General features: G+C 43.1%; 1 protein-coding gene across 3 annotated transcripts in view; it reads left to right on the top strand.

Annotated features, from left to right (window-relative positions):
• The first annotated feature begins 6,705 nt into the window (after positions 1-6,705).
• LOC143723585 (transient receptor potential cation channel subfamily M member 2-like) overlaps positions 6,706-27,067 on the top strand; it is a 98,992-nt gene continuing 78,630 nt past the window's right edge. For 2 of the 3 annotated variants that reach the window (XM_077216217.1, XM_077216218.1), the window contains exons 1-4: positions 6,706-6,743; positions 7,042-7,139; positions 10,266-10,339; positions 14,802-14,970. In XM_077216217.1, coding sequence (XP_077072332.1) covers positions 7,044-7,139; positions 10,266-10,339; positions 14,802-14,970 — 339 coding nt within the window. In that variant the 5' untranslated portion in view covers positions 6,706-6,743; positions 7,042-7,043. Of the gene's footprint in view, positions 6,744-7,041; positions 7,140-10,154; positions 10,340-14,801; positions 14,971-27,067 lie in introns of those variants that run through there. The other variant, XM_077216216.1, reaches the window with a different exon arrangement.

Genomic DNA, 27,067 nt, shown 5'->3' with positions numbered 1-27,067 from the left:
AGAGGCAGCCAGAGTCCTCGCCGATTTACACCAGGGTGACCGACCGGTCTCCGATTACTCCATTGAGTTCCGCACGCTGGCGGCCGAGTGCCAGTGGAACGAGGAGGCGCAGTGGGACATGTTCCTGCGTGGGGTGGCTGACCGTGTCCAAAGGGAAATTTACACTCTGGACCTACCCACAAGTTTGAATGGACTCATAGATCTGGCTCTCAGAGTGGATGCTAGACTCGCCAGAATGGAACGTCTAGCTCCCCCGGCTCCTTTTCCTGGAGTCACGGAACCCCCACGAGCCAGCGGCAGAGACACGGTCAGCCCCGTCGTCCATCACGAGCCCATGCAGGTGGGTAGAGCTCGGCTTTCCCGGGAGGAGAAGGAAAGGCGGAGGTCCCTCAGGCTCTGCCTTTACTGCGGAGGGGCAGGCCATTTCGTACAGGACTGTCCGTTAAAAGGCCAAGCCCGGTAGTAACATTGAGGCTACTATCGGGTGGGATCTCCGCCGAGAAGTCCTCACCACCATCATCCACGCTCCTCCCGGTAAGACTGAGATGGATGACCGGTACTCACGACTGTCATGCACTTCTGGACTCAGGGGCTGAGGGAAATTTCATGGACCGTGAGTTGGCACATAAACTTTTCATTCCTGTCACTTCTCTTGATCACAGCATATCCGTCAACGCTCTCAATGGTCAAAGACTGTCCAACATTGCTCTCACTACCGGTCCCATAACACTTACTACATCTGGTAATCACACTGAGACACTGTCATTTCTCATCCTGGACTCGCCCCTGACACCCATTGTCCTTGGTCACCCCTGGCTCACATTACACAACCCCCGTATTGACTGGCGCCAACACTCCATCTCCGAATGGAGCGCTCAATGTTATAAGTCTTGTCTTACGTCTGCCTGTTCGTCTGTACCTGTTTCTGTGTTTCAGGAGGAGACAGTGGATTTATCCAATGTGCCCGTTGAGTACCTGGACCTGAAGGAAGTGTTCAGTAAGTCCCGTGCTGCTTCTCTTCCTCCTCACCGTCCCTATGACTGTGCCATAGATTTACTGCCAGGTAAGTCTCCGCCTAAGGGCAAGTTATATTCACTTTCTGTTCCAGAAAGGGAGGCTATGGAGAAATATATTTCTGATTCTCTAGCGTCTAAATTCATCCGGCCTTCCTCTTCTCCAGCGGGGGCGGGGTTCTTTTTTGTGGGGAAGAAGGATGGTTCGCTGCGACCTTGTATTGATTACCGGGGGTTGAACAACATCACGATAAAGAATACCTATCCTTTACCGTTGATGTCTTCAGCCTTCGAGAGGTTGCAGGGAGCATCGATCTTCACTAAATTGGACTTACGTAATGCCTATCATTTGGTTCGCATCAGGGAGGGGGATGAATGGAAAACCGCTTTTAATACCCCCAGGGGCCATTTTGAATACTTGGTTATGCCGTTCGGGCTGTCCAACTCCCCAGCGGTTTTCCAGGCACTCGTCAACGACGTGCTGCGAGATATGGTTGATCAGTTCATATATGTCTACCTGGACGACATATTGATTTTTTCATCTTCTCTCCAGGAACATGTGCAGCACGTACGACGAGTGCTTCATAGACTGCTAGAGAATGGGCTTTTTGTCAAGGCGGAGAAATGCGATTTTCATGCACAGTCTGTTTCTTTTCTAGGGTACATCGTGTCGTCTGAGGGAATGCGCATGGATCCTGACAAGGTTAAGGCTGTGGTAGAATGGCCAAGCCCAGACTCCCGTAAGGCCCTACAGAGGTTTCTGGGGTTCGCCAATTTCTATAGGCGTTTCATTCGCAATTTCAGCCAACTAGCCGCGCCTCTGACTGCCTTGAACTCCCCCAGAACGGCGTTCAGGTGGTCCGATACAGCTGAGGCTGTATTCGCCAAACTGAAGAGCCGCTTCGTTTCGGCTCCCATCTTGATAGCTCCTGATCCCTCACGTCAGTTCGTGGTGGAGGTCGACGCGTCAGAGGTGGGGGTAGGCGCAGTTCTTTCCCAGCGCTCTTCCACAGACGACAAGATGCATCCGTGCGCGTTTTTTTCCCATCGTCTATCACCTGCTGAACGTAACTATGACATTGGCAACAGGGAGTTGTTGGCGGTCAAGCTAGCGTTAGAGGAGTGGCGTCATTGGTTAGAGGGATCGGGGGTACCTTTTATCGTCTGGACTGATCATAAGAATTTAGAATATATCAGCACGGCCAAAAGACTCAACTCCAGGCAAGCTCGGTGGGCTCTTTTTTTCGGTCGTTTTGATTTTTCTCTATCGTACCGCCCAGGTTCCAAGAACATCAAGCCTGATTCCTTATCTCGTATTTTTGACCATTCCGAACGCCCGCTTACTCCCGAGTGCATTTTACCCGAGACCCTAGTTGTTTCCACACTCACATGGGAGATCGAGTCGAAGGTCAAGACGGCCTTAGAAGGGGTAACGCCTCCGCCCGGTGGCCCACCGAGTCGATTATTTGTGCCGGAGGGGTTATGGTCCGACGTCATCAAATGGGGGCATTGTTCTAACGTGGCTTGTCATCCAGGGGTTAATCGCACCTGTTTTTTGGTTAAGCAACGATTCTGGTGGCCACTTATGGCTCGCGACATTCGCAGCTTCGTCTTGGCTTGCTCGGTTTGTGCCACTGGTAAGACTTCCAATCGACCCCCGGATGGGCTACTCCAACCGCTGTCTGTCCCTTCGAGACCCTGGTCCCACATCGCGCTAGATTTCATTACCGCCCTCCCGCCCTCCCAGGGCAAGACGGTCGTTTTGACCGTAGTGGACCGGTTCTCGAAGGCGGCTCATTTCATCCCCTTGCCCAAATTACCCTCTGCCAAGGAGACAGCGGTTACTGTGGTGGACCACGTCTTTCGCTTACATGGCCTCCCGATTGACGTGGTTTCCGACAGGGGTCCCCAGTTTGTGTCCAAATTCTGGCGTGAGTTTTGTAAGTTACTGGGAGCGACTGTCAGTCTGTCCTCTGGGTTTCACCCCCAGAGCAATGGCCAAACCGAGGGAGCCAACCAGGATCTGGAAAGAGTGTTGCGATGTTTGGTCTCCAAGAATCCTTCCTCCTGGAGTCAACAGCTTTCCATGGTTGAGTACGCTCATAACTCGTTGCCAGTGTCATCCACGGGCCTATCTCCGTTTGAGTGTAGTCTAGGTTACCAGCCACCGATTTTTCCTAGCCTGGAATCCGAAGTCGCGGTCCCCTCCGCTCACGCCTTCGTCCAGAGGTGCCACCGCACATGGACCAGAGCCCGAGAGACTCTGCTCCAGGTGAGGGCGCGCACCAAGGCTAAGGCCGATCGCCACCGGTCGAAGCCTCCCGTTTACGTCGTTGGTCAAAAAGTGTGGCTTTCAACCAAGAACATTCCTCTCCGCTCCGTTTCCAATAAATTAGCTCCTAAATTTATCGGCCCGTTTCCTGTCACCAAAATCCTTAGTCCGGTGGCAGTCCGAATCAAACTTCCTCCGGCGTACAGGAGAATTCACCCCGTCTTCCATGTCTCCAAATTAAAGCCCGTGTTTCATTCACACTTTAATCCGCCTGCCCCGGTTCCCCCCCCCCCGCCGCGACTCGTAGATGGGGAACCAACATGTTCGGTTAGTCGTATACTGGACTCTAGACGGAGGGGACGCGGATTCCAGTATCTGGTGGACTGGGAAGGTTACGGTCCGGAGGAGAGAAGTTGGGTACCTGCTAGGGACATCCTGGATCACTCCCTTATCGATGATTACAATCGACAGGTAAGGGCGTCTGGGAACGCCAGGAGGCGTTCCTAGGAGGAGGGGTACTGTCACGGTGTTTGAATTCATTGTATCCTTCTTGTCTCGTGTCATTGTTATTGTGTGTGTGAGTGTGGGCGTGGTCTCCCGTCCGTACCGCTGATCAGTGGCACCAGCTGCATTCGATCCCACCACCAGCTGAACCTGATCAGCGATGCCTATTTATACTCACTGTTTTCGTCTCGTCCTTGTCAGAACGTTGTGATGTGTTCCTGGTGTTCGTTCCTGTTCCTGTCTGGCTGTTTCTTGTACCTGCGTTCCTGTCCTGGATGTCTTCGTGTTCCTCGTATCAATTCTACAGCACTCTCTGGACTGGATATCAACACTTCACCCTCATCACATCACGTCACCGGCTTCCATCAAGGTCCCTGCATCGCTTGCCCGTCCCTGTGTGTCTGAGGCTGTGACTTGTTCCTTGCTACATTTTCACTGTAAATAAACATCACTTACCTGCTCTTGTCTCCACTCTCGTTCCTTCCCATGACAGGTTCCTCAGAGACGTCGGATTCAGTGGCCAAGAGTTGCGTCGCACAGTAAAGAACCTTATCTGAAGCAGCAGAAAGGAGCAGCGACTGGCTGTGGTTGAGACGGAAAGAGTCTGGCTGGCTGAGTACAGGCCGCCATGCTACGGTTTCGTAGATTTCTTGAAAACAGTACAAATCAGAAAACTTGAAGAGTCTGTTGGTTTATTTGTAGAGGTTGTATAGTATTTACAGTCATTACATTCCTTCTGTATATTGCGTGAATGACGGGTGGTTAGGCAGATATTGTGTTTTGTGGTAAGTCAAACGGGTTGGCGCGTATGGTTGGGTTGCGGAGAGATTGTGAGATTGTGGTTAGGTCTCAGCAGCAAGAGGGAAGTAGAGGTCAGTAAGCTGGGCTGAGCTGAGTGGGGGACGGTGGGGGGTGACTCTGGGACGCCAGAGTCACTGTCGAGCCCTCTTGAGGTGTCGTGGGCTAGTCGACGAAACACTGAGGAACGGAAGGTGCCCACTTGAAGACTCTAGAGATGTTCCCTACTCCGCTCAATCCAGAGGGTTGTTATGGGGGGACCGCACTGTGGTTGCAGCCGTTGTGTGTGCTGACGCGCAATACACTGCAGCTATTAACACCAGAAAGAAGGAGATTCACGTCACCAGATGGAAAGCAGCGTAAATGGATGGAGAAGCATAGGTTACTGTAAAGCTACGTCTTAGTTGGTGATTATCTTTGCGAAAGCAGAGTACAAATCAGCATGAAGTTTTAACACCTACTCTCGTGTAATGGAAATCAAGTGCATTGTATGTTGTGTATGTTGATTAAAACTGTAGTGAGGAGTTTTGTGAGGTAAAAATTTAAATAGTTATAGGCTTTTGGCCCTCATTTTGTTACATACCTGTATTAATTTCTTCCATAGAACACAAAAGGAGACATTTTTTGAAAGTATAATGTTTTCCCCATGCATGAAGTTTTGTACCATAAGAACTATAAAAATATTCCATACAACTATGCGCTATAATTGAACTCAAAAGAATAATTAAACTGAGCAGAATATACTGAATCTTTGACTAAATACTATTCTTCTTAAGCTGAATCAGCATTAGCAGTCCAGTTCAACAGAAAGCGTGTCAACCCATTAAAGCAGTCACTTTTCTCAATGATAATGTAATCTGATCATCCATGTAAAGAATTGCACCTGGTGACCATTGCTGTGGCAACTTGTTTTGGTGACTAGTAACTTGTGTGAAAAAGTGCACAGCAAAGTGTTTAATGTCAAGCTTTCAGCATGTATTTTTCTTATTTTTCTTTTCTTTTCTTCAGTTTGAAACCCAGTCAGAACATGCAATGATGATTATATGAAGCTGTTAATATAAGAGACCAGGGCCGGACTGGGACCAAAATTCGGCCCTGGCATTTGTGGTTTTCACCGGCCCAACTAATTGATGACGTTAAAAAGAATCCCCAGAATCTGAAATTTTTTCCCACTGAGACACACCATACAAGGCAGCAATGACTTTCACACTGTAGGCATACACGTCAGGATATAAGACTGAGGCGCATAGACCTTAGTCCATACACATTCACAGCACGAGCATGGCACAGCGGCCAAAAACACACACACACGAGTATGGCACAGCGGCCAAAAACACACGCACACATGAGCATGGCACGGCGGCCCGACGCACACAACACAACTGCTTAATAAAGAAAAAGCACCATGACCAAACCACAATAGAATATATATGATAAAAAGAAGCATGACCTACCTTATTAAATCAGCAGCCGTTGCATTAGCGCGCTCTTCTCCGCTACCCTTTCAATGATCGGCCACTGACATGCTAGCAAGATTTGTTTTACTCTTTCCCCGCTTTTGCTTGCGTACTCTTGACGTGGAGCATATTACTTTGGGCAGAGGGGAGGGCCTCTGCCTATCACGTCCTCATGCACGTCCTGCAATATCACTTGCCAGTAGCTAGGGGGAGAAACCCCCCTATAAATATGGGCCTGCCCATCTCGTTTTTTCCAGGTTTCCACGTATTTTAGCTCTTTTCCTGCTGTCTTCCCGTTTTAGTATTTTCCCGTAAATATCCCGTATTTTTACGCTCTGATTGTGTTAACTCAGAACACGCAACTATCTGTGTCTGTGAAGTGGCGGCTTGCACTTGGGTTGCTAGACCTCCAGTAAAGCAGGTGGCAGTATACAGACAGTAGCTTAGGCTACTATCGAAGAAGAAGAAGAAGAAGACAGTAGCAGCGGCGCGGGCGCGAGCGCGAGGAACATAGCGAGGAAGAGGGAAAAAGCATGGGAAAAAGTAGCGGGAAGTGAATTTGAAATGATCAAGGAAAGCAACGTGGTCAGCTCGGCCCAAAACAATAGAAAATAACACCGGCCCTTCTGGCATGTGCCAGAATTGCCAGATGGCCAATCCGGGCCTGTAAGAGACCATTACCAATCACAGTCCTAAGAGGTAAAAGTATCTAAAACTCTGATATTTCAAACATCCAAGCAGCTAAAGTCACTTTTAATAATCTGTTATATTGTGTTTAAAAAAAAAAATCTTTAAAAGAGTTTCTTATTTAGTATGTGTTAAATTAGCTTATTACTTTTTCGAAAATAAGCTTTTTCTTTTTTTATTGCTAGAAGGATGTCATTCAGTTTCACCGTTCTTAAACGTGAGAACATGTCCTGTGTGTGTTTGAGATGTTTTGCTTTCAAAGACTCTGTTTATCAAATTCACATTTTATTAAAAAAAAATGTGTTTCCAGAGATGCTGTGCTGCACAGAGGAGAAAATCCACTCAACGGATGTCAGCATCCAATTAGAAAATCTGACACAGACAAGTATTTCCTCGAACATTGAGAAGGTGAGACCTATTGTATGTATGTGTTGTGGCTATTTACATATTTTAAATAAAAAGATAATTTAAATAATAAGAAGACACAGAGCGAGCGATCCTGGTAGCGAGTGTTTATGAAAATATGTATACAAATATTTCAGTTTTTATTTTAGTGTAATTATAATGTGTGAAAATAAATACCAGTTGAATATATTAACTCTGTTGTTAATTTTAACCTTTAATATTATAGTAATGTAACAAATAAGAGGACGCATCTTTTTCGACATGCACTTGATCGAGTAATACTAACACTTTATTTGTATTAAATAGGGCGGTCGGGTGGGGTTGGGGGGGGGGGATCACGTTATTAAATAAATGTTTTTCTCCAAAACACGGTGGCTACAATTATTGGCACCCCTATAATTTTTTTACGAGTAAAATATGTCTGAAGTATATTCCCATTAATATTTACATTTTTTAGCACACCAGGGTGACTAGGAACATGACATTGTCCAGCCATGACTTCTTGTTTCACAGGAGTTTAAATATGCCACAAATGCCAAATCCCCTTAATCATTCATCACAATGAGTAAAACCAAAGAATATAGTTCTGATGTGCATTAAAAGATTGTTGAGCATCACAAAATAGAAAGTGGCTGTAAGAAAATAGCTAAAGAATTGAAAGTCCCCATTTTGACCATCAGGGCAATAATTAAGAAGTTCCAATCAACTAAAGATGTTATGAATCTGCCATGAAGAGGACATGTGTCTATATTGCCTTAATGCACAGTGAGGAGGAGAGTTTGAGTGGCCAACAACTCTTCAAGGATCACAGATGGAGAATTGCAGAGATTAGTTGAGTCTTGGGGGTCAGAAAGCCAAAAAAAAAAAAAAACTACAAAAAACCTACATCACCTCATGATGTTTGGGAGGGTTTCAAGAAAAACATTCCTCGCTCATCCAAAAACAAACTAAAAAAACAAACAAATTCAGTTGTCAGTCACGACCGGAACTTCAAACGGCACAGGCTTCTGTGGTCAGATGAAACTAAAAAAAGAGCTTTTTGGCAGCGAACACGCTAGATGGGTTTGGTGCATATAAGGATAAAGAGTACCCCATGTGTACAATTTAATATACCGCTGGATCTTTAATGTTGTGGGCATAGTTTTCTGCTGGAGGTCCTGGACTTCTTGTTCAGATACATGGCATCGTGGATTCTATCAAATATCAACAGATAAAAAATCAAAACCTGACGCCTTCTGCTAGAAATCTTATAATGGGCCGTGGTTGGATCTTCCATCAGGACAACGATCCAAAACAAACATCAAAATCAACACAACAATGTGTTACGGAGCACAAAATGAAGCTTCTGCCATGACCATCCCAGTCCCTGACATGATGAGTGGAGTGAACTGAAGAGAAGAAGCACCAACATGGATCTGGGAATCTGAAGGATCTGGAGAGATTCTGTATGAAGGAATGATCTCTGATCTCAGGTCAGGTGTTCTCCAGACTCATCAGGCATTATAGGAGAAGATTCAGAGCTGTTATTTGCAAAAAGTATTTAATAAAAGAGTGCCAATATTTGTGGCCAACGTGTTTTGGAGAAAAACATTTATTTCATAATGTGATTTCCCCCCCACTTTCAATTCATTTACTTCAATGAAAGGTTAGAATTTTGCAAATTTTTTGAATGAAAGATCAAAAGGATAAACGATGCAGATTTATTTTTTATAGCCAGTTTTGATCATATTTACCAGGGGTGCCATTAATTCTGACCATGACTGTAAATGTAGTTTGCTGCATTATTTTCCTTAAGAAAATCAAACTATTAGCATCGGCAGATATTCTGTAAATTGAGTTCCGGTGCATCTCTAATATAACCTGTCAGTGAAATTTAAACTATAAAGCAAATATTAACTTGGTCAACAGAAAATATAATTAATCAACTGTATAAAGTTGCAATGAAATATATAAAACATGTGATAATCTGACATTTATGTAAAATACTGTTAACATTAACTAAAACAATAAAACTTTTTCATTACTTGAAATAAACGAAACAGTAACTGAAATAATAAAGAAGGTTAACTATAAACTAAATAGACTGTGTAGGTATATTTAAAAAACAAAACCTAATAAAAATGAAAATGATGAAATGGAACAATGAAAAATGGAAAGTATAAAAATAAAATTAATTCAAAATAATTAAAAAAACTATAATACTGTATCATTGATACTAAAATAATACTTCTGAATTATATATTTATAAACATTATATAGTGTCTCTTGTATTCATTTATATCAGTGTTGACTTGTTTATCAACCAAGCAAAAATATTATGATTCTATCATTTTAGTTTGGAGGGCAAAAATGTATTTAAAGTTCCCCTGTAGTCAATAATTTTATCCCTTAAAACTCATCTTTGATAATGATGTTTTATCCTTGAAATTTTTTTTGATGCATTAAAATAGCTTGCATGTAACCCGATACCCTTGCCTAATTTCATATACACTCTTCTATGAATATGCAAATGAGCCCCGCCTCCACTCACTCACTCAGCTCACAGATCCACTCGTTGACGATCACACGTTGACCTGATTGGTTACAAGGTAGTTTGTGACGTCAGAAACACCAGCGATTTCAAACCGTGTTTTTGAGACTGTCTTTGGTTCACTGCAGTTTTAAGGAGAAAATACTCAGCAATGCTGTCGACTTATGAATTTACACATGGTTTGTCTTAAAGCATATTAAAAACACCACATAGACATATAAACAACATTTAAAAACTTATTTTTCAAGGTATATTTGATCAGTTCATGGATTTCAAGTATTTTAATTTTGACTGTGGTTAAGTTGCAGTATGTTTTCATAGTACAAATCATGATTCAAGCCCCTTTCAGATCCTGTCCGTATTTCAGTAGTGCTTCCGTCCCAGTGTCTGACAGCAGTCTGGCTGCAGTTCAGTTTTTCATTGTAAACTGTCCTGCCCATACACACCCTCCCCCTCCCATACGCCTGCCCGTTTCATTCACACTCACTGTCTCTGATATGAGCATGGATGAGGCAGCGATGGAGCCGATCCTCGAGCAAACACGCACTGTGAGCGCTGTTGAAGGTGCCCGATATCTGTCTCTCTCTCCCTCCTTCCAGCGCTGCTTTCTCGCTTCCTGGATTAAAGACAACATCACGAAGAAAGAGTGCTGCTTCTATGTGGAGGATGCCAGGTATGAGGAGTGTGTGTGTGTGTCTGATGGACCGATCAGACGGAATGTCTGGTGTTCAATGATCTTGACTTGTAAAGCTGAATCATTTTGAGTAATTAACCATATAAAACCTACTGTATCATATTTGATATGCAATTCTTTAAGGATCAACATGATGAAAACTTTACTAAAAAAACTTGTGCACTTAATCTACACTGTTAGACTTTGCCGTAATTTTACAGTTACTTACCGCAAAAAAGCCCAGTAAAATACCATTTATACTATTTACGGTTAACTACTGTAATATGCATTGCATTGTGGGTATTTTTATGAAATTTACAGTAACTTACAGTATATTGCATAAACTTTACTGTTTACGCAAAAGCAGCAGTGCTACTGTAAATGAAGAAGACTATATATGAATGGGCATATATGCCAAGTACTGCACAATTAAGGTGTAATCATTGCCTTATAATTCATAGGATGACTGCACTTTTGTTCATTGTGTACACAACTTGTATTACTTATAGGGCTGTATGCATATTGTATTTATGTTTTAGGCATATTAAAATGTCATATGATAATGTTTTATAGTTTTTTCCCCCATCTTGCTCTGCATATGAAAATCATGAATCTGCATTCTCATTTATAAGCTATGCACACGCTGGATGTTTAAAAGTTAAATATATAAATACATAACATGTGGATGGGAGGATTTAAAATTAGTTCCAAGTGAGAGACCAGAGTAATGTTTATATTAGCATTTTCTCCAATAAAAAAATTAATTAAAAAAATCCACAACTGGTTCCCATTTATGATTCCCATACAGGCAATCATTTTATGTATTTTTTTATTATTATTATTATTTTATGCCAGGTAAAACAGCACACGTGTGGTGGTAGAAATGTATTTTTTTATTATTTTTAATTATAATATAAATAATAATAATATAGTGTGTGTGTGTGTGTGAGAGTGTGTGTGAGTGTGTGTGTGTGTGTGTGTGAGAGAGTGTGTGTGTGTGTGTGTGTGTGTGTGTGTGTGTGTGTGTGTGTGTGTGTGTGTGTGTGTGTGTGTGTGTGTGTGTGTGTGTGTGTGTGTGTGTGTGAGAGTGAGAGTGTGTGTGAGAGTGTTGTTCGCATATCTCTCGAACCGTTAGTCCGATGGATTTCAAACTTGACAGATGTTTTGCTACCCGCACGAGTAAGTGCGGTGCCGAGTTAGGGTTGTGGTTTAAAAATAAACATTCTGACATTAGAGGGTTGTGGTTTAAAAATAAACATCCTGACATTAGAGGGTTGTGGTTTAAAAATAAACATTCTGACATTAGAGGGTTGTGGTTTAAAACCCCTTGAATCTGCATTCTCATTTATAAGCTATGCAAACGCTGGATGTTTAAAAGTTATATAAAAGAATACTCATCCGTGCACTAACCCCCCAAACCCCACCCCCACATCCTTCTTGTCGGTTATTGGCTGGAACAGTTTGTTATGTTTCGTGGTGCGGGTTAGCCCAGTTTATTTTTGTTGCCGTTTGTGGAGCCTGGGGTGTCTGCAGAGACCGTGTTTTTTTACAGTGTGTTCAGGGGACAGGCAGCTAGCGGATAGTGAGGAGATGTTTGCTGTATGTGACAAAAAATGTTTTGGCCTAAAAAACGTGTGACATCGCTTAGAGCACCTTTAAGTCAGCTACACTGTTTACTTCTGAATATTATATTTTATTCACAGCCATCATTTGTAGTAGCCTATTCACAAACTGTTTGCTCAAGCATAGCGTTTTTTTCAGAGCTCACCGTGAATGAATAGCAGTCTTGTGAAAGACCGTGTGCGTCTGCGGTTGATTATGGATTGCTCGTCAACGGAGTCTTCCTCGGTCAGAAGGAATAGGCAAATTCAATGGTGCAGTTTGAGTATTTATTGAGGAGGAGTCAGGTACATGGAGATGATGATGTTCACAGGTATTAATATGACAAAATAGGTGTGTTTGTAGGGGTGTGTGTGTGTGTGTATGTGTGGTTATCTGAAACAGAACATAAAATAGAATGTATATTAATAAACATGTAGGCTATGGTTACATGTAGTTGCAAAAAGAAATGACCTGCAGTACAACCAAAAATCCACTAGTGGGAGCTCTAACACTATAAATGAACTTGCATAAATGCTATAAATCTCCAAATGGTGAAAAGTGCCAAAACAGGCGAACTACATTAAAGGGTAACTAAACACTAAAACAACTTTTTTTAGTTAATGATCTGTAGAATGGAGCTTCATAAATGGTGTTCATTGATTTGAGTACATTTTTTGACATTTGGGTTTAAAGTGTTTTAATTCTACAATATATGGTGTAAAAACGTCTGAGTGCGGCCCTCTTCAGGTTGAACGGTGGCTACTGCAGTTGAATTTTCCTATTGGAAGTTGTGCTTACAACTCACAAAATTTTAATTGTTGCTCGCGTGCAAAGCCCGCGCAACAACCTGGGAGAATGTAAACTGAGGTTTGTGTGACGGTTCTATAGCCTTCGTGTGGAACCTGTTTCCTCCCAGGTCCTGGCTACGGCCAGTGGGTCGAGGGAATAGGTCATGTCGGCTTGCTACGCCACTCCGGCTCGCAGCGGATACGTGCGTTCTTTGCTCCGTATGGCGCCCTACGTCGGTGAGCCTCGTGAGTTCCTCCTTCACCCCTCGGTGCGGGGGCGCGGCGGACCGCCCGGCGCCAGGTCTGCTACCTCTAGTAGGGAGTTGTTAGTAGACTGGGTGCTCCAGTGGTCTCTACTGTGACCCATGATGCCACGTGCAGTTCAGCCGTGTCTTCCCCTTGACGGACTCGTTCGTCGTCCCTTTGAGTACGCTCCCACTTGGGACTACCTCAGGGACTGCCATATGTTTCACTATTCCTTCGGGCTAGTACATATGTGTATTCCTGGCCTTCCTTAGTCAGGCTGGGGCTTCTGCAGCGTCCCCCCCCCCCCCCTCTCTTGAGGGAACGCTTTCCCAGTGTTATCCAATATCCACTGTGCGGGTCTTGTGGAACAGCAGTGTGGTTCCCATGCTAGCTCCCGCAACTTATTGCAAAAAACTGCTGCAGGGTAGCTTAGACGGGCGTGGAAGGGGCCAGCACCATGGCGTTTTATTAGGGATCCCAATTCGTCAGGGAACTCCCCCGACGACACGTCGGAGTTCCCAGGACGAAAGGGAACGTCTCGGTTACGTATGTACAGGGAATGGAGACGTGTCGTCCCTTCGCCATGTTGCTGTACCTTCGTGGAGGACTGGACACTGTTCGGCTCCTCAGCGAAAAGCATTGCGCAATGTTTACTTCCGCCTTTTATACCCGTGCTGGTAGGCGGGTCGCGGAATGCAAATCTTGCATGCCGATGTCTATTGGCTCGTTTTTAATTCTCTCGAAGACAATTGGCTCCCTAGCGTGATCCCAATTCGTCAGGGAACTCCCCCGACGACACGTCGGAGTTCCCTGTTCTCAGGGAATGAGGGTTACATACGTAACCGAGACGTTTTGATTGTAGGCCCTTCCACGTCATCTCTATCTACTCCTTAAAATTACTCCTTATAATCTTTTATCTACGTCCTTAAATTTAGTAGATCACGTAAAGAGTTATTGGGGTAATTATGGACTCTTATTTATATTTTAATAAGCAGATTAGTGCTGAGTAGCTTCTAAAATGTTTGAGATCAAGCATTTTATTACCAGAAAAGATATGGAAATTGTGATCCATGTGTGATCTCATCAAGGTTAGATGATTTGTACATTGGTCTCCCTAAGACTGCGTTAGCTTGTCTGCAATTGGTGCAAAATGCATCTGCACAAGAAAACATGGCCATATTACTTCCCATATTAGCATCTTTAAAATGGTTTATTGATTTCAAAGTTATCCTTTATGTTGACAAGGTATTAGCAGACAATGCTCCCTGATCTCCTTTACTTAGACTCTCAATCTTGAGCACTTAGGTCTTCTGATAAACGTCTTTTAATAGTTCCTCATTGTAATATATCAAGATATGACCATGCTTTTTCTGTAATAATAATGACGCATACAAATAACATGACTTATTGACTAATATATATATATATATATATATATATATGTATATGTGTATGTATGTATATGTGTATATAGTATGTATATATGTATGTATATGTGTGTAATGTATATATGTGTGTATATATATGTATATATGTATATGTGTGTGTATATATATATATATATATATATATATATATATATATGAGTGTGTATATATGTGTGTGTATATATGTGTATATATATATGTGTGTATATATATATATGTATGTGTGTGTGTGTGTGTGTGTGTGTGTGCGCATGTATGTATGTATGTATATAAAATATGATGAAGTATAGGCTAATTCATGATGTGTTGGTCATATGCAACTTGACAAGCGTAAACTAAAGATCACGTGCTTTGTTGGGCTGGAACTCATGTGTGGATAACGTGGATTACTGTTGACAGGGAGGGGATTTGTAAGTGTGGTTACCCAAAGACCAAGCACTGCGATGAGGCCATCAAACCGGAGGACTATGTTGGGGAGCAGTGGGACAAAGACAGGCATGTCAGAGAGATGCCCACCGATGCTTTTGGAGATATCAGCTTTGGTGGACTTGGACAGAAAACCGGGAAGGTAAAATGACGACTTGATTCAAACGGACCTCCTTTCTAGTTCACTCTAAAAAAAAATTGGTACTAAATTTTTTGGCTGAAATATTTTTACACTTAAAAATATTGATTACATTTTAAAGCAGTGAAATAAATGACATATACTGTATGAACTGAGTAAATGTAAGGAAAAAAATTAAGCAGATCTTAGTAACTGCATTTGGTACATTAACAAATAAAATTGAGTAGAAATAATTGGTGGAAAACATTTAAAAAACAATAATTATGAGTAATACTTTAACTTTTTTATTTCCTCTAAACTTTTGTAAAAAAATATTCCATTCAACCACCTGTGTACATGACATTGGACTTTATTGTCGGTGAGTACTACAGCAATACTGCATATGCTATACTGTTTTAACATTTAAACTCATGTAACAAACAATTTAGAAGTAACATTTAAACATTCAAGTGTAATCAACCGGTTTGTTATCTAATATCCACGTATAAGCGCTGGTTCTCGTGCCTGAGATGGACTCGCAATCTGCGGGGGAACTTCTAACTTCAGATTCCATAACCTGCCAATAAACAAACAGTGCACAGTTCTGAGAACATTTTATTATCCAAATTAGTTATTCATTATCTTTAGGAATATAGTCATGTGTGTGTTTTTTGCAAGGCATTGCAATCACGCGAAAAGACAGGCGTGACAATCGTTTAACTCACATTGTATCTCTGTATGTTCTTTTGCATTAAATCAAATGATATAAAGTACAGTAATGATTTTATAGATAAAATAAAAATACACAAACTTGGAAATGCACCAATTCTGCGACACTGAGAAGAAAAAACATCTACGGGTACTATCGTAACCTTGGTTCCCTGAGGCGGGAACGAGACATTGCGTAGCAACGCTGCGGGAACTGTATTAAATCCCGCCGTGAGAGTAGTGAAGATAAGCCCTGAGAAACGGGATCGGAAGAGACAGACAGTCAGCCAATAGCCGTGCCGCTAGGAGTGCTCGCATCTGATAGGCGGAACTAGATCAATGAAACATCAGCTCCGACCCCTATCCAAATTTGCATATCCAAATGCAATGAAAGTGAAGGCCGCACTGATCCAGGGCAGACACAACAGAATAAGCACTCAATCATAAGGGTCGGCAGCGGTGACAGCTGGATTAACACTGGTAGCCATCAGTGATGCGTGGGTCAATGTATAAACAACCCCGCACCCGAACAACGTTTTCAACTAACCCGCCCGCGGCCCGCAACTCGGACCACAAAAAAAGAAAGAAAATATTGTACCTGACCCGCATTTTTTAAAAGTAGTAAATGCTCATTGTACTAGCGTCATTGGGCCATAGACGACTCCCCAGTCTTCACCTTTTCTCTTGCCGCCTTCATCTCTACCTGCAGACTGAGCTCTTGCGTCATCTTCGCGCCAGTTATTCAGCCAATAAAGTATAGGCCTATGTATTTCATAGAAAATTGTGTATAGTACTATATAAATTACAAAGGTTTAATTGGCATCTTTATTTCAAACGACCCGACCGACTGCGACCCGAATATCATTAAAAATATATTTGGATGACTCGTAACCGCGGGTGACCGCAGGCACCCACTCATTTTGGATCGACCCGCGCACTGGTAGCCATGTACACAGAGTTAACAGCATAGCAGTAACCACTGCATAGTTGGTTACAATAGTTCACAATACATGAGTAAATAACTTAACTCACCGAAAGCACTTGCGACGCCACAGACGGTACATCCAGCTTTTTAAAATCTGGCGAAGGTTTTCTGAGAAGACCAGCCAGCAGCAAGACATAAATCCCGGATAGACATTGAAGTGGTTTTCAATCTTTCCGAAAAATAACTTCGCAGAGATTTTTGATGCCAGGAATAATTAGACTTTATTTTCGAACGCCGTTCCGTTCCATAGAACGGCGCTCTAACGCTCTGGCCCTCCGGCCCTCTGGCCTTCCAGCGCGCTCCCGAGTATATTTTGGTTCAGAGTTATATACATACATCTTCTTCCATAGAAGGTCACACACCCTATAGATAGTTTTGGGTAAATAGCTTATACCATGTGACTTCTCAGAATAGAACTGACATTCAGGATCTTTTTACACACAGAAGGTCTTGCAGCTTTCAAAGTCACCTAGACAGAGAAATAATTGTGTATTCTTATAAGGCTAAATTACTTGTTTTGTAAATAATAAAATCTTCAACAACATCCCTCTAGATGTAACTGGTCTGTTGTCTGCGTTGTGTTTTTGTTGACTTAAGAACAGGACAGCATTCGGCAGCTTCACAAATCTTTAATGCCTGATACACACAACATATATGACAGTCTGAGTGAGACGCCCCTACATCACTCTCCTCAGTGCATTAACAATGCTAAGAGCAACATAAAACTGAGAAAACATACCTGATACACAAAACATATATGACAGTCTGAGTGAGACGCCCCTACATCACTCTATAAAACAAATGTGACGTACATTTAGTCACCATGTGCTTTCATCTCCACATATACGGATCAAAGTCAAAAATATAACTGAATTAGGATAAAATCACCAAAATAACCATATAGATAAGTAAAATAACACCATACACATACATTGTAGTGAAAATATAAACATAAAACCAACTATTAAAGTAAAGATTAATTAAGATTAACACGAGCCAAAAATAACTCACCTCCTCGGGGCATTAACAATGCTAAGAGGAAGAGGTGGAGACAAAACCGGAAACTTGCAGGCTCACAATGACGTCACAGCAATTAAAGGAAAACACCCTTATTCTCAGACAAGTATATCAGATATATATGAAAATAAACCTTTTTGTGTAAATTATAACAAACAATACATACATTTAACAGTACACTTTATGTACCTGTTACACTCACCCCTCAGAATTTACACAAAATTCACCTGAGTATAATAAAAAAAAACACTGGTCACTAGAATTACATGGTCCACACTTAAAAAAAAACAGTGGAAACAGCATAAAAAGCTACCCAAACGAAAGGGATACAAATATGAAGAAAGTTGGCCAAACTTCAACACATATTGTAGGCATTACCAAAGTGCCCATTACACTTTGAAAAATCTCAGACCAGGTACTTAAACAGAGCCAATAGGCATTAGAAAATACAAGACTTGACTTCTAGCATTTTAAGAGAAGCGGGAAGAAGAAAAAAAAGAAAAAAAAGATCTAAACATGAATAACAGGTGATACCGACTCAATACCAAGTAAGGTTTCGAGTTGAACCATTGACTCAATCAACCTACGAACAGGCTTAATTACTCTACCAAGCCTGGTAGTGTAACGATCACTTGTATTTAAATCAGCTACAGGATCTCGCCTAAAGGGTTCACTGGCAGAGACAGGAGTTTGGGGAGAGTCGATGGCGCCAGCCACAGCCACAGTATTATCATCAGTCACTGACACAGCAACTTGTGCATTTGGCTCCTCTTGATTGGACAACTGAGAATGCACCCATGAAGAAGTGCGGACATCACCACAAGTAGCAACATTGGAGATGTTCGACATAGAGTCTGCATGTGAGAGTTCCTCAGCCTCATTCTGCCCATCATCTGCGTGCCCAGCAGACTCAATTTCGGCAACGTATAAGGACTCACCACTGCCTGTCTGCTCGGTTAGACCACCACAGTGTGCTGCATAAGATGTATGTGAAGGTAAACTACAGGCAAGTGTTTCAGCAACATCATGATCAGAACTAACCATTTCTGGTTCAAGCAGCGGGAGGAAGTTCACTTGAAGTAGAAGATTTCGATGCACTATTCTCTCATTACCAGCTCTGTCACTGATCTTATAGACATGTATGGATGGCTTTGAGGCGACAACAGTGTACATGACCGGCTCCCATTTGTCAGCAAGTTTACGTTTCCCTCTACAACCCTTGTTAGCCACAAGCACTTGATCACCAACGGCTAGAGGTAGGCCTTTAGCTCTTTTGTTGTACTGGCTGGACTGGGGCCTCATGTACAAAGACTTGCGTTGAATTCATACTAAAACATTGCGTACGGACAAAGATGTAAATGTGCGTACGCACAAAAAAAATCAGATGTATGAATCTCTGCGTACGAAGGATCCCACGCATATTCTCTTTGTACATCCCAATTAACGTAAAAATGAGCGCACATGCACGAGCACAACGCCCCACCCAGTCTCCTCCCTTAATTAAATACATTTAAATATGGTAATGAGTCCACTTTGGCAAAAGACAGGAGTAAGAAAATGGCTAAAGCAAGCGGCAAGAAGTGAAACTTTACAGAAAGTGAATCGGAGGTGCTACTATCGGAGGTAGAAACGAGAAAAAAAAAATATTTGGAACTTTAATTGTCCTCCGGAATTAATAACAAAAGGAAAAAATATGAGTGGGAGAGTTTGGCTGATGCCGTCAATGCGGTGGGATCTGAAAGTCGCACTGTAAATGGACTTAAAAAGAAATGGTCTGATATAAAGGTGGACATTAAATGGAGAACTGCTGCGCACCGACAAGTGTGGGCAGAACAGGCAGTGGTAAAGGGGTCGATGAACTTACACTCTTTGAGCAGAGAGTTGCCTCAATTATGGGTGACACTTTACTCTCTGGAGTAGTATCTGCTGCTGTGGGAGACTCGGATTTACTACAGGACTGCCACGAAGGTAACCGATATTATCTGCACATTTATTGAATGGAAATGTTTCCGATTCACACATGCAAATTCTTCTTCAGATGGCGCCTTTATAGCAATGTGTGTGCAGTCGATCGCTCCGATTACATTAGGAAAACCGGCTATCGCTGCAAATTGCGTTTTAATGTTTGGCTGGTCAACTGCATCATATGGGAACCTTATACCTGGTAGACATGCGGATGATCCCGACCCATACCGCTGGCATTGAGCGGCTCAAAGACGACTGGCTTATTCCTGAGCGGTCTGCCAGTTCCCTTTGGAAAGAACCAGTTGCCAGGAAAGCAAGTGTTGTCAGCACCTGCAAGGGACAAGTATTGCGTGGCTCCTCGCTGTCTCTCTCTTTAGATTCGGACCCAACTCAGCACAGAGCTCCAAGAGGATAGCCCTTGGAAATCTGAAACGGCTGATAAGCCAGTCATCATCCTGGGCCAGAAAATCATTGTGGTCCCTAAAAACTCGTTCTCTTCGGATTCTGCCATTAGCAATGTCCTCTAATAAGGCCAAAGCTGCCATTGCCATAGACTAAGGGTTGTATCAATTTGCATATGCTTTTATATGTTCTTACTTAATTGCATAATTGATAGAATATTCCCATAAGGCTCGTGTGACAATATATGTAAATTATTTTATAAATTGCAAATTAATAGCAATGCTTCCCACTGGTGGTAGTGCGATAGACTTGTAGAACAATTCGCTGTGTAATGTTTGCAACTTAACTTCATTGCCTATAAGAGTCGCCAACGGACAAAAACTATCAGAAATGTACGTACGCCAGACATGAAATTGGCGTGGAGGAACGCACATTCTCACGTTAATTTCACTGTTAGTACATCCGACCATGAGCGTGAAAGCTGGCGTAAGCAAAGTTTTTGTGCGTACGCAAGATTGATACATGAGGCCCCTGGTGTTTTTGTTCCACTACAGCATTCTTCTGTGCCAACGCCATGGCAGACTGTAGGTCGCTGACAAGAGATTTGACATACTTGTCATAGTCACAGATTGTCTTATCCTGCAGGACACTACGGAACATGAGGTCAACTGGTAATCTCGGTACCCTACCGAACATCAGGTAAAAAGGGGCGAAACCGGTTGTTTCGTGAGCTGTGCAGTTATACACAAATGTCATGGTCTGTATCAACTGTGGCCACCTCTGCTTAGGCCTAGGTGGGAGAGACCTCAGCATATTTCCTAACGTCCTGTTGAAACGTTCGGTACCACCATTCCCCATTGGGTGGTAAGGGGTAGTTCTCGACTTGTCAACTCCAGCCTGTTCAAGGAGCTCGGCAATCAACTCACTCTCAAAGGTAGCCCCCTGGTCAGAATGGATGCGTTGGGGAAATCCATAGACGCAGAAAAAGCTGTCCCAGAGTTTCTTAGCCACTCTTTTCGCTGTCTGGTCTTGACACGGGAATGCATGCGCCAGCTTTGTGAAGTGATCTGTGACCACTAAAACATCCACAGATTTGTTGTTCCGATCTTCAGCAGACCAGAAGTCGATGCAAACGAGCTCCAGTGGGGCTGTGGTCTTAATACTCTCCAAAGTGGCTCTCGCTGCAGGCTCTGGAGATATGCTGAGGACACACCTGGGACATTTCTTCACGTAATCCCGCACATCACGCTCCATATCAAGCCAGAAAAAGCTCTGACGGGTCAAAGACAGAGTGCGAGGCTGCCCTTGATGTCCAGCCAGGTCGTGAACACCCAAAAGTGCCTCAGATTTCAATGAGTCAGGTAAAACGAGTTGGAACTTCTTGTGCTTGGTGAGCGGGTCTTTAATAGCTCTGTACAGGATTCCATTAAGCACAGAAAGTTTGTCCCACTGCTTCAGAATTCTCAGCACACACTGGTTATCATTGGCATGCTCACGTCTTGATGGTCTGCGCTTCCTGCCGACATAATAAGACACCCTAGCAATGACAGGGTCTTTGTACTGATGTTTTTGCAAGTCTATTAGTGAAAGAGAATGAAACACTTCCTCGTCTCCACTGATTAAAGAGTTTAGATGTTCTGCAACCGACGTTGCTCTACATTCAGTTCCAGTTTCCCATTCATCACAGGAGGACAAAATGGAAGACACATCATCAGCGGACATTGATGTATCCAGCCCAGCATCAAGTGATCCTGTCCCTAATGTTTGCGGTTGGCAGGTAAGGCGGAACACCTCTTGCACATTTCCATCCTCTACACTGTGTACTTGTCGCAACAGTTCAGCATACGGCTCGGACAAAAGCCGCTGACTCATTGGCCTAACAAATGGATCCCTACTGAGCGCATCCGCCACCACGTTGAATTTCCCAGGAACGTATTTGATCTCAAAAGAATATGGAGCAAGTTTCGAGACCCAGCGCTGCTCACATGCATCCAACTTCGGCTTGGTCATAATGTACGTCAGCGGATTATTATCCGTCCATACAGTAAACTCATGGCCCTTAAGCCAGTGACTGAACTTATCATACACTGCCCACTTCAGAGCTAAGAATTCCAGTCTGTGTGCAGGATATTTTGCTTGGCTGCGGCTCAAAGCCTTGCTAGCGAACGCTATTGGTCTTGCCTTGTCCTCACCAGCAGGGATTTGAGACAGTACTGCCCCTATGCCATCCAATGAGGCGTCAGTACAGAGAAGAAAAGGACGCTCAAAATCAGGATGAGCCAGCACCACACTGTCAACAAGTGCCCTTTTCAGCTCTTCAAATGCCACATCACAGTCAGGGGTCCAGTCCTGGGGTGTCAACTCACGAAAAGTGCCTGCTCTCTTCTGACTACATGCAGCTTTCACTGAGCGTTTCTGGCCAGCTGTTAAGTTGAATAAGGGTCTGGCAATGCGTGAGCAACTTGGAATGAAGGATTGGTAGTACAGGACCATACCAAGAAACGATCTGATCTTTTTTTGTGAAGGTGTGGTTTTGTTTTCCTTCATTAAATCCTCCTTCTGAAAAGCAGAGATGACTTTAACTTTCTCCTCATCAACTGAAACACCAGTACCATCTATCACATGGCCCAGGAACTTTACAGATTTTCTCAGAAAGTGACACTTTTTAGGTGCTAGCTTCAAATTGCTGGTTCTCAATCGAGAAAACACTATCTCTAAACGCTTCAATGCCTCCTCTTCAGAAGGTGCAAAGACCAACAAGTCATCCAGATGACAGAGCAGAGTGGAAAAGTTAAGGACACCAAAAATGCTGAGCATCATGCGCATGAAAGAGGCGGGGCTATTGCAAAGGCCTTGAGGAAGACGATTATACTCATACAAGCCCATTGGTGTTGTGAAGGCAGTGTATCGTCGGTCAGACACATGGAGTGGGATGTTGTAAAATCCTGAAGTTAAGTCCATGGTGCTGAAAAGAGCATTACCACCCAAGGCTGCGAGACAGTCAGCTTGATGGGGTAGAGGGTGGGCGTCTTTGATGGTTTTAGCGTTGAGCCAGCGAAAATCAGTGCAGACCCTCAGATTACCGTCTTTTTTCCAGACCATCACCAAGGGTGACGCATACTCACTGACAGACTTGCTGATTATGCTTTTCTCCTCCATCTCTGACAACACTTCTCTCAATTTTTGATAGTGGGCAGGTGGGATGCGGCGATAGGGCAGACGGAATGGACGCTCATCATAAAGATGGATCCTGTGCACAAAATCCTTTGTCTCTCCACAATCCAGCTTATCCTTTGAGAAAACATCATGGTAGGATACAAGAAGATCCGTCAATTTCCTCTTACACATCTCAGAGACTTCACATCCATCAATGTCAATATCTTTCAGACCATAGTCTTCCAGCAATCGTGCAAGATCAGAGGATGAAGCAGTTTTAATGGGAGTTGACTCAGAAACGTGACAATGGGTTCTACTTAAGCCCTGAATGACAGTGAGATCCTCCACAGCTAGACAAGAGGAAACGTCGGCCAGTTTAGTGTTACGGCGAAGCGTCACTGATTCTGGATTAGGGTTAAGGATCTTCATTGGCACCCATCGATTGCTCCACATTGGTGTAACTGCCCGTCCAACAAGGATGTTTCTAGGAGCTGAACGTGCATTTGTTGGCTCAACAATTACAGTACTTCCTGGGGAAACAGGCACATTAGCTGGCAATTTGCCCCAAACAAGATACTCACGTTTGGGAAGCAGAGTGATTGCCTGACAGAGTTTCGACGTCTTTGACGTCTACAATGTTCATACGTCGTGTGTTCCTTGGATCTACAGACCCTACATGCAGTGCTCAAGTTGGTTTTGAAATCTGGAGTTTTGCCTGGGTGAACCTGACTGGGTGAAGTTAAAGAGGCAGTGCACAAAGACAGGACTCTATCCATCATGCCAACAATGTGCTGAAGACTGGTATCTGGAGAGAAAGGAAGAGCATATGGATTAAGAGGACTTACAGGAGTCAGTGACTGGGCTGGCATGGAAACTGGTTGCTGAGGAGAACTGGGCATGGAAACAGGCTGCGGAAGAGAACTAGGCATATTATTGGGGCCTGCCACAACAGTGCACTGGTTGCTTGCTGACAAGGACATTGTGTGCTGCTTCCTCGAAGAGACTCTCTTTAGATCCCTCTGATGACTATCCAAGCGCTCCTGGACCTCAGCGGCGCTCCACTTCTCAGCTGGCTTAAACTGAAAAGACATAGCAAGACTCGGGTCCGGGCAATGTGAAATAAACATCATGACTGCTTCAGCAGCGAGATCCTCAACACTCTTATTATGTCTGTGCAAGCACTCATCAGCAACATCTATGGACTTGTTAAGCCGTATCCAGTAATCCATGGGACTTTCATCTGCTCTAGGGACAGTGTTATAGAAGTCAGCCATAGGCATGTTAGAGTATAACACGAGCCCACGAAGAGGCAACCTCCCTCGTCGAATGAGCTCTGAGGTTAAAGGTTGTATCAGTGATTTCTGGCCCAAAAATAAATGTCTAATCTTTCCTAACGATCCGCTAGCTGCCCGCCCCATAAGCATGCCGTCCAAAAACCGCGTCTCTGTAGGCAGCGTAGGCTCTGAGATCTGCACACAAAAACAAATGTGTACAACCACCACTCAAAACCAAAATAAACAGTGTTCCAACCAATCACTGACAGGGGCGGGTGTTGCTCCGATTTCGCGTCCAGCCGTGCACGAGCGCAAAACCTCACAACACCCGCCCCTGTCAGTGATTGGTTGGAACACTGTTTATTTTGGTTTTGAGTGGTGGTTGTACACATTTGTTTTTGTGTGCAGATCTCAGAGCCTACGCTGCCTACAGAGACGCGGTTTTTGGACGGCATGCTTATGGGGCGGGCAGCTAGCGGATCGTTAGGAAAGATTAGACATTTATTTTTGGGCCTGAAATCACTGATACAACCTTTAAGGGGACAATCTTTCCAATGGCATTCGTAAGCCAATGCGATTGCATCCACAATCCACTGAGAAAGTCTCTGTTTTGAGACAGCAAGTCCATTAGTACATCTACCAAAGCACACAAAAAGCTGGTCCGACTGACGAAAGGCGGCCGAGCGATTCACACATACTGAACAAAATTATAAACGCTACACTTCTGTTTTTGCCCCCATTTTTAAGCTGAACTTAAAGATCTAAGACTTTTTCTATGTACACAAATGGCCTATTTCTCTCAAATATTTAACAACCTTTTAACACTGTAAAGAATCTTTTGTCCAATGGAAAGGTTCCATGGATGTTAAAGGTTATTCATGTAGGTGATTAAATGTCTATTTAGAGAAGCTTAGAGTCACTGAAACAGGATTTAAAAAGTAGACTGCAAAAAAAAAATCATATTCTTAAAAAGAATTTTGTCTTGTTTTCCTGTTAAAACATATAAAGGTCCTTAAATTGAGAAACATTTACTTGAGAAGATACACTTAGATGTTTAGCCCTGATTTCATAGATTGAATATATAATATAAGTGTATTTTGTCTTTTGTCATTTACACAACACCGTTTTCAACAACAACAAAAAAACTTTGTGTTTTAGACGTTCATTTACACAACGCCATTTTAGGGGCCTGAAAACGTACTTTTTGAAAATAGTTTCAAAGTGCAAATTTTTTGAAAACAAGACCATCATCGAGGCTACATATAAGTTCATAAATTATTAAGGAACCCCGACGCGCATCTTTGAAACATCGTGTCGTCGTAGGAGAGGAATGTGTACAAACGTTGGACATTGTGTTGGACATTTTCCCCTACTGGGACATTGTGTAGGAATTTCTCCCATCAAGTGGTGAAATTGTATTTTGCATTCAAGCGAATTGTGCTCTCCAGCGCCTCACTTTTTCTAATGCGTGTTGCATCTACGGTAGCTGTTATGTACCAAAAAGCTATGACAGGATGTCTTCTAATAGCACTTCGTCGAGTTTTCCTTCGGGTGAACAGGTTTGTTATTTCAAACAAACTACAACTTGACACAACGAACAAACGAATGTTACAGAATGAATTACTGACTGACTTGCCGGTGCCGTGAAGCGCCTCTCACTGCACTGCTCCTCCGTTTCTGCTGCTTTCAGTCATGTGACGCTGGCTCTGAACGAACGAAAACACGTTGTGGAAACGCGTTGGCCTAGTACTTTTTGACCCTCTCTGCTATTATAGTTTTTTAAGATGGCGGAACGACATGGAAGCCTCCGTGGACCTACCCGTCACATGTATATAAAGATAATGGATTCTTCGTTTACGAGGATGAGTCAGATAATTGGCAGAGGTATTTGTACACCATTGAGGACATATTTATGAATAAAAATATTGATTTTAGATAAAAAAAATCCCTAAAAAACTACACATTGTCCCTTTAAAGCCCGCCACGATCTCATGAAAGTGCGTATGCAGCGTATCTATAGCACAAATTTTAGTTCTCGTTCCATTTATTATGCCAAAAATAGTTTTTGCGTGCATACGTCGTTTTCCCGTGCATATGAAATGAATGAGGCATTTATATAGCTCTTTCAATAATCAATGGTAATTTCAATAATATGCACTTTATGGCGCGTAATACGCACGCACTCCACATCCCTAATCCTACCCAAGGGGTTTACAGTGTATCATGCACGCAAAAAATGTTTTTTGGCGTACAGGCTGAATGGCGCGAGAAATAAAATTAGTGGTACGCACTTTCATGAGATCGTGTTGTATGTTTCCACCACTCCTGAGATATCTCTCGGACACAATAACTGAAGCACATGCGCTGGCTGCAATGATGGCCCTTTTCGTCCTCCGTCTCAGAATCATGCTGATGTTTGTCGAACTTCGCATATATCGCAGAGCTAGCATCAAGCATATTTCGCGTTCATCCATCTGTGCAAGAACCCCCTTTAAGTATGAGCAACGTTTCAGATGTCAAGTCTAAACACATGAAACGGAAATGGATCACAATTGAAAGAACGTGTTAACAAATGGTCAAAAAAATCGGATACAGGCAGCGAAACAGAATTGGG

The sequence above is a fragment of the Siphateles boraxobius genome, unplaced genomic scaffold (assembly GCF_051911475.1).
Source record: "Siphateles boraxobius isolate OS27281-9 unplaced genomic scaffold, OSU_SipBor_1 7, whole genome shotgun sequence".
Classification (NCBI taxonomy): domain Eukaryota; kingdom Metazoa; phylum Chordata; class Actinopteri; order Cypriniformes; family Leuciscidae; genus Siphateles; species Siphateles boraxobius.
This window is presented reverse-complemented; position numbering and strand designations above follow the sequence as displayed.